The 8,218-nt window shown below is 40.8% G+C and overlaps 1 protein-coding gene across 1 annotated transcript in view; it reads right to left on the minus strand.

Annotated features, from left to right (window-relative positions):
* Window positions 1-6,138, minus strand: part of LOC100958453 (PDZ domain-containing protein GIPC2) — a 37,657-nt gene extending 31,519 nt beyond the window's left edge. Inside the window, exon 1 of the mRNA XM_012801603.2 lies at window positions 5,941-6,138. Within this exon, the coding sequence (XP_012657057.1) occupies window positions 5,941-6,090 (150 nt within the window). The 5' untranslated portion in view covers window positions 6,091-6,138. The remainder of the gene's footprint in view (window positions 1-5,940) is intronic.
* Window positions 6,139-8,218: the final 2,080 nt, after the last annotated feature.

Consider the following 8,218-nt stretch of genomic DNA (forward strand, 5'->3'; position numbering starts at 1 on the left):
CACCGCCTCTGGGAAGCTTTTCCTGAAGTCCCCCAACCCACTCCCACTCCCCACTAAAATGGGGAAGGTGCCACTCTCACCTCCTACGGTATCTTTTGTTACATACGCTGAACCCGAGGCTGGGCACTTTCCACTCACTGCTCCCGGAATCCTAACACCCTTTATGAGACTCTCCTGTCATAGACTAGGAAGACTGAGGCGTGGGAAGATCAAGTCAGATTCCACAGAGCTCAGTGCACCTGTCCATTTACTCTTCAGCCTCTGTTACAAAAAATGCAATATCCCTGAGGATAGGATGGTCTTATTCACCACTGTTTGCCCTGGGCCTAGCACAGGGCCGCACAGAGCAGTCCCTCCATAAATGACTGTTGAAACATTTCAACATGAAGCCCATAACGTAAGAATAGATTGAGCTTTGTCAACTGGCTACATTTAATTATAAATGCAAAGACTTAAGGATGGTATGATCTTAGCTAGGAAGGTGGATACCTAACAAGAGACAGGTAGGATTCCCATTTTGGAAGTCAGCAAGGCTGATTTTATGTGATTGTTTTTCATGTATGTATTTTAGATGAGGAGAACATAGGACCCAAGGGGAAACCTCAACTTACTCTTTCTTAAATCTACTTACGTCTTGATAATACATCTATAGTGTAGGGTCTCAAAATGAGATCTAAGATGGCACCAAGAATATCTGAAAGAATCCCAGCACTCTGGGAGGCAGAGGTGGGCCAATTGCTTGAATTCAGGAGTTTGAGACCAGCCTAAGCAACAGTGAGACCCTGTCTCTAAAAATAACTGGGCATTGTGGCGGGTGCCTGTAGTCCCAGCTACTCAGGAGGCTGAGGCAAGAGAATCACCTAAGCCCAAAATCTGGAGGTTGCTGTGAGCTGTGACACCACGACACTCTGCCAAGGGTGATAAAATAAAACTCTGTCTTTAAAAAATATATTAAAGTAAATAAATAAATAAATTACTATATACCAAACCTCAAAATAGATTTATTACCCCCAAATTTTAAGAATTGTGGCAAATGGCACTTTGCAACAAGTGTTAACGTACTCTATCCAAATGATACAATAACGTTAATTTAAACAGAGCTCACTATTTATCATTGCAAATAGTTAATATAAAGTAAAGAACCCAGAAATTTCATAATCTACTTGACACTGTATGAGCAGAAACCCACACTGGCCTGATATAGTGAACAGAAGCAAACAGTGGTAACCACAACACACCACTCAGTACAACTAGGGCTTCTAAACTGTCACAGGAAACAAACAGAATGAAATGAATGACTGGAGTCCAAAGAAGGAAAAAATGCTGTTAAATATTCTGTTACATAACCATTCTTAAGCCATTAGAGAATTTGAAAATCTATATTTAACTGACTTTAATTTTTATTCTAATTTATTTCTAGATACATCATGAGCTTATTTTTTTCCTGCGATCAACCATACCAATGTGAATTTCAGTGTCCCACTACATGTCAGTTTTAGTTTTTAAAGACATACTGTTATAATTGTATTAAAAATGAACAATATGTAAAAATTAAATGAAAGACTTTAAAGACACGTATGAATCTTACCAGTGAATTAGAGGTCAGAGAAACAGAAATCTAAGGTTGCCCAGCAGATGAGCGTCCAAACAGGGAAGGCAGGCAGTTCCCAAGAGTCCGAGGGGGCAGCCGGGAGAGAATCCAGGTTTGCCCAGAGAAAAGTCAGAGCGTATGTAATCAACAGAAGCAGCAGAGAAGGATCTGGGATGAAGAGACAGGAAAACCAACCAGAGAAACTTAGAGACGACCACCCAAAGGTGAACTAGATATAGTTGGAGACACTGATCACATGTTTTATGAGCCTCTTAAGTGAGTAAAGAAACAGGTAGCAGTGGAGACAAGTGTCTGAAATCTAATGTACACTGATAATCATGTAAGAACTTGATAGAGATTAACAACATTGCTAAAAGTGCTGCTCAGACCCAAAGGGCTAAGGAAAAAGAGGCATCGATGCTATTTCCTGAGTTACTTATCCTGTGACACTTAGGAGCTTTCCCTCATCTGCCTTTGGAGTTTAATGCTGCAAAATGTTTATTGGTTTCTTTTTGGAAGATTAGACTTACAATACTATTAAACATAGAGGTTTCCAACCATTTTAGATTTTTATATCTTCCACTGTATTCATCCCATACATTCAGAAATTTCTGCCTTCTCATCACAGGTATCAGCAGAATCCTGGGGTTGTGTCCCACCCTCCCCAAAATCTTAAGCACCAGACTCAAGGTGGTTTGGGCTAAGTGTCCTGCTGCCATGCTCAGCTGCTTTGGGATCTGGGCTGGTCCTTCCTACACTGCTCCAAAATCTTGCTTGTAATAATAAAAAATTCATAAAACAATTACAAATATTTATCTCATCTAGTCCTTATGGTAAGCCTAGGAAAGGAATATTTTTTACTACATTTAATGAATGAAGAAACGAAAGCACAATGATTACATGGCTCAGCCCAGAGAACAGTTAAACAGACCCAGGTACCAAACAGAGGTGCTATAATTATAAAAATTAAAAAGTTTAGAAAAAAATAATATCAGGTGTAGGATGCAAGTTCTTCTGACACAAGTGCTGACTTTTGGGTTATAAATGTCCAAAATGATCTATCGCTTTTGAACTATGAAATGTTTTTGACAATCCCTGTCTCTTCCCGTTCCATCGCCCCACTTCTACTAAAGCTGTTTCTCACCAATGTCATGGCCTCCAGAGCTCACGTTACCTGTTTTCTCAAATCATCACTTCTGTTCCGGCTTTATAGGGCTCTGCTCATACCCTCCTCCCATCCTAAATCTATATTCCCAGACTTGCTGATTCTTAATTTAGGCAACTGAATAAGCAAAGAATGAGAAATATATGAATACTGTATTTACCTGAATGATCACTCTAGAAGTGACAAATTTGGTTCCACTAGACTAAAATTATGGCTAATCATAAAGATCTTTGAGTGACTCAAACTTGCCAGACTCCCTGATGCTAAATCTATGATGTGCAAGTAAGGAAACGGGACATTTTCATAATGTCAAAGAATCTTTCCATAATTACTCATTAATTATAAAGAAAAATAGAAAAAGTAATATCACAAATAATGGGATGAACAAACATCTCATTGATGTTGATGTGGTACACTGAGACAGACCCAGGATTACTTCTGTAATTTCCCTGCCAAAAACACATAACCTGTTTCTCAACATGAGAAAATATCAGAAAAATCCAAATTAAGGGACATGCTTTCTAAACTAAAGTGGATTAAAGAGTGAAATAGACGATCCTGCCCCAGGGTAAATAAAGGACACTGTTAGGACAGCTGACAGCTGCAGTGGGGACCATAGGGGAAAAGTGTTTTATCAGTGTTAGACTTTCTGAACTTCATAACTGTAATTATATACAGGAGAATATCCTTGCTCTTAATAAGTACACTCTGAAGTATTAAAGGGCAAGGGTGTGTGTGCGTGTTATGTATGTGTGCATGTGTGTGTGTGCGTGTGTGTATGTACACGTGAGAAACAGAACAATAAAGCAATGTCACAAGTGCCAGACAGGAGATTTGGGGAAATGATGTGTACCAGTTCTTTGTATTCTTCAATTTCCCTAATTTGTATAATATTTTATCACCCATGCACACACGCGACAGGCATCTAAACTGAACTCTGTTCACGGTATAGATTATGCTTCACTTTCTCCTCTGCTGCCGTGTCCTGTGTCTCTACAAGGCCCATGACTAGTACTCTGAGGCAGGGAAATGCTTGAGGAGTCATTAAAAAAAAATCGAAGTACAAGCTTTGAATGAATGTCAGAGGCTAAGACCTAAAAATCTGCACATATTTGCAAAACTTCCAAGTCCTCTCTGCTGTGTGTGCCTCGTGTCCTGAGCTTCCCCCGGATAATCCCTCATGACTTTCCCAACTCACAGATTTTCCATCTGGTCACCCAGTCAACCTGCAGCCCAGTCACAGCCTTCACAGAGCTAAAAATAGCCCTTCTATCAAGTGGGAAGTTCAAGCACCACTTACAGTGAAGATGATAACTTCCTAAGACCTTTTTAGATGACAAAGCATCAGCAAATCAGGACTTCAAGAAAACAAAGGCATAAAACATGCCCTGTTGTGTGATGTCTATCATTAATTCTTAGCTCAGGGAATGGAAATGCCAGCTCTGAAGTCAACCTCTTGAATCAACTCTTGAATTTGTCTAGTTGTATGACTTTGGGCAAGCTACTTAACCTTCCTGATTCCTGCAGGGCAAAGCTCAGGCAATTGGAACATTCACATAAATGACAGTAACATCCTGATCCTGCATCTACATCGATAGAATAGAGGTTACGAGTAGCACCAACCATGGATGAATCTCACAGACATCATGTTAAGCAAAAGAAGCCAGAAATGGTAGAGTAAGTGACATGTGATGACATGAAGTTCAAGAACAAGCAAATGGTAACACAGGTCAGAATGTGGGAGAGTATTGACCCGGAAGGGGCATAAGGAAGCCTTCTGGGTGGCAAAAATGCAATTTCCCTTGATCTGGGTGACAGTCATACAGGTGTGCGTATAAACATTTACTAAGCTGTATGTTAAAAATGTGTTACCTCAACAAAAAAGTAAATTAAAAAAACAAAAAACAAACAAAATATAATTTCTGTGAGGATTAAATGGGAAAGTAGATGCAAAGAGCCTAGGACGTGGTCAGCATTTGAAGCTGAGGACACGGTAGGCATTCGACATGACTCAGCTACTATTATTACACCTACTTGTTACAATAATAGAATTGTTATTTTAAAGAGATGAGTCTACCTTTCTTTTTATCATTCCTTAATTTTTATCATTTTCATACAATTTCAAGCTTCTCTCTTTTCTTTGCAGTTCTATCTTGCTCTCTTTGTATTTAAATAAAGGAATTACAGTCATCACATCCCTGGGTAGCGTGGGGGATTGGTTCCAGGACCTCCTGTGGAGACCAAAACCCACAGATGCTCAGGTCCCTGGTGTAAAATGCTGCAGTATTTGCAAGTAACCTGTGTGCATACTCTCCCATCTACTCTAAATCACCTCTAGCTGACTCACAATAGCTTTTATTGTGTAAACACTGTGTAAATAGTTGTCATATTAATACTTTTTTGTTTAGGAATAATGTCAAGAATGAACAAATCTATACATGCTCTCTACAGACAATTTTTTTTTAAACTTTTAAATCTATTTCTTTAAATCTATAGTTGATTGAATCCACTGTTAAACCCATGGATACAGAAGGCAAATTGTATGTGGTTCAGAAAACCTTGAAGAGTGTTTTTTTTTTCAGACAGAGCCTCAAGCTGTCCCCCTGGGTAGAGTGCTGTGGCATCACAGCTCACAGCAACCTCCAACTCCTGGGCTCAAGTAAGTCTCTTGCCTCAGCCTCCCAAGCAGCTGGGACCACAGGTGCCCGCCACAATGCCCGGCTATTTTTTGGTTGCAGCTGTCATTGTTGTTTGGCAGGCCTGGGCTAGGATTCGAACCTGTCACCTTAGGTGTATGTGGCTGGCACCTTAGCCACTTGAGCCACAGGCCCCAAGCCTTAAAGAGCGTTTTTAAAGAAGTAGCTAAAAGTACGTGCAGTTGGAAGAAACACTCAATAGAAATCAGCCTGGAGGTCATCAGAACTACAGACCTGGGAGTGCTTAGCTAGATAATGAGTGGGCACGAGGGCCAGACTCTTCCTTTTCAGGTGGTTCTAAATTCTAGAGAAGTCTAAGCTGAAGGGAATTAATTCTAGGAAATGGTAAACAAACAAGTGAAATATCCCAATTCATGCATCCCAGCAAAGTGAGCTCTCATACTGAAGATCATTCCTAAACTCATTTGGCCTGATAGATTTTCTTAAATGCCCTCAATTAGGCCACACTGTTATTTTTTAAATCTCACCTTTATAAAAGCATAGCCAGCACCATTATCTGTAATGGTGATACCAAGTGTATCTTTGGATTTACACACGACCACTTCTTTTCTGGGTCCTCTCACGTGGGCAAAGATGAAATCATTCAGTCCTATTTGTCCTCCTATCAGTCTTTCCATGTCAACTTTAGGTGTGTTTGAAGTACAATATAAGATCTGCAAAGAAAAAGAAACGCTTAGGTCACTTTCTATCAGGACTACATTCTGTCATGAATGAATTCATAAATATATGAATGAAATTATCCTCAATTTAAAAGGCTACCTCACAGCCTGAGCAACATAGCAAGACCCCATCTCTACAAAACATAGAAAATTAGCTGGGCAAGGTGGTGCACACTTGTAGTCCCAGCTATTCAGGAGGCTGAGTCAGGAGGATCACTTGAGCACAGGAGTTTGAGGTTGCAGTGAGCTACGATGACACCATTAGACTCCAGGCTGGGTGATAGAGTGAGACATGTCTCAAAAATAAATAATAAATAAATAAAAATTGGCAACTCTCTCTGGGTAACGTAGTTCCCTCCTGCTCCTAAGCTACAACAGGGCTCCAGGAGGGAACAGCTGCAGATAGGGCCAAGTCTATCCCACAGGTTATTAAATGGCACTACTGTGTCCTAGGACAGAGGATGTTCTTGCCACACCTGAAACACCATATTGAAATTCCAGGGGATCATGGTTAGTAACTAATCACCTAAGTGTTGGGAAAAATGTCATTTCAGGATGGGCTCAGTGGCTCAGGCCTATAAAGCTAGCACTTTGGGAGGCCATGGGGATTATATGGAGGCAGATTATACATTATTATTAGAGAGGAGGATTATATGGATTATAAGGAGTTAGAGACCAGCCTGAACATGGGTGCTACCATCGCTACAAAAAGTAGAAAAATTAATCAGGCATGGTGGTGCACGCCTGTTGTCCCAGCTACTCACGAGAATGAGGCAGGAGGACAGCTGGGGCCCAGGAGTTTGAGATTACTGTGAGCTGTGATCACACCACTGCACTCTAGCCAAGTAACAGAGCAAGACATTGTCTCAGGAAAATTAAAAGTAAATTAAATAAATAAGTGAAGAGATATTTAAAAACCAATTAAAGGTTCCATCATAAAACATGTTTCTATGTTGGCTGGATAAAATCTGGGACACATTTGCATACAATGGCATTGGGTACCGCCTATCAAGTGCTTCCGATAGGCCAGGCTCTACACTTCACAATTTACATTCATTATCTCACGTAATCCTCAAATCACTTTATAAAGTACATTATTATCCCCATATTACAGATGAAGATACTGAGGCTTGGCAAGATTTGCCTAAGATCACATAGAGGGTATTTGTCAGAGTCAAGGACTTGAGTTCACATCTCTCCAACTTCAAAGTGCTCCAGTGGTTTAAACAATGTGGTGTATATATCATTTACAACGTTGACATTGAAGGTTATATTCCCAAAGGTCTGCATGATGTATACAGTGTATGATGCATTCACTACAATGAAAATATACCACACATAGAAGCCTATATTTGAATACTGGTAAATAGTTGTTTTGTTTTGTTTTTAACAGCAAGAATCTCGCTATATCCCCCAGGCTAAAGTGCAGTGGCGCAATCACAGCTCACTGTAACCTTAACTCCCACACTCAAGCAAATCTCTTGCCTTAGTCTACTGAGTAGCTAGGACTACTGGCATGCACCACCAAGCCTGGCTAATTTCTTTTTTCGTTTTTATTCTACAGTACAGACTAGATCTGGCTGTGGTGCTCAGAGTGGCCTCAAGTGTCCGCCTCCTTTGGCCATGGAAGGCACTCAGAATACAGCCATGAGCCATTCTTTTTTTCTTTTTTTTTGAGACAGAGTCCCACTATGTTGCCCTCAGTAGAGTGCCATGGCACCACAGCTCACAGCAACCTCAAACTCTTGGGCTGAAGCAATTTTCTTGCCTCAGCCTCCCAAGTAGCTGGGACTACAGATGCCCACCACAACACTCGACTATGTTTTTTGTTGCAGTTGTCATTGTTATTTAGCAGGCCCGGGCCAGGTTCAAACCCACCAGCCTCAGTGCATGTGTCTGGCGCTGTAACCACCGTGCTACAGGTGCCGAGCCCCTATTCTTTTTAAAATATGAAAATTTTTATTTATCTTGCATTACAGTATTTGAAAAAGGTGATTTAACTGGGCGGCACCTGTGGCTCAAAGGAGTGGGGCACCGGCCCCATATGCTGGAGGTGGCGGGTTCAAACCCAACCCTGGCCAAAAAC

Source organism: Otolemur garnettii, unplaced genomic scaffold (genome assembly GCF_000181295.1).
Source record: "Otolemur garnettii isolate 467f Iridium unplaced genomic scaffold, OtoGar3 scaffold00010, whole genome shotgun sequence".
Classification (NCBI taxonomy): Eukaryota; Metazoa; Chordata; class Mammalia; order Primates; family Galagidae; genus Otolemur; species Otolemur garnettii.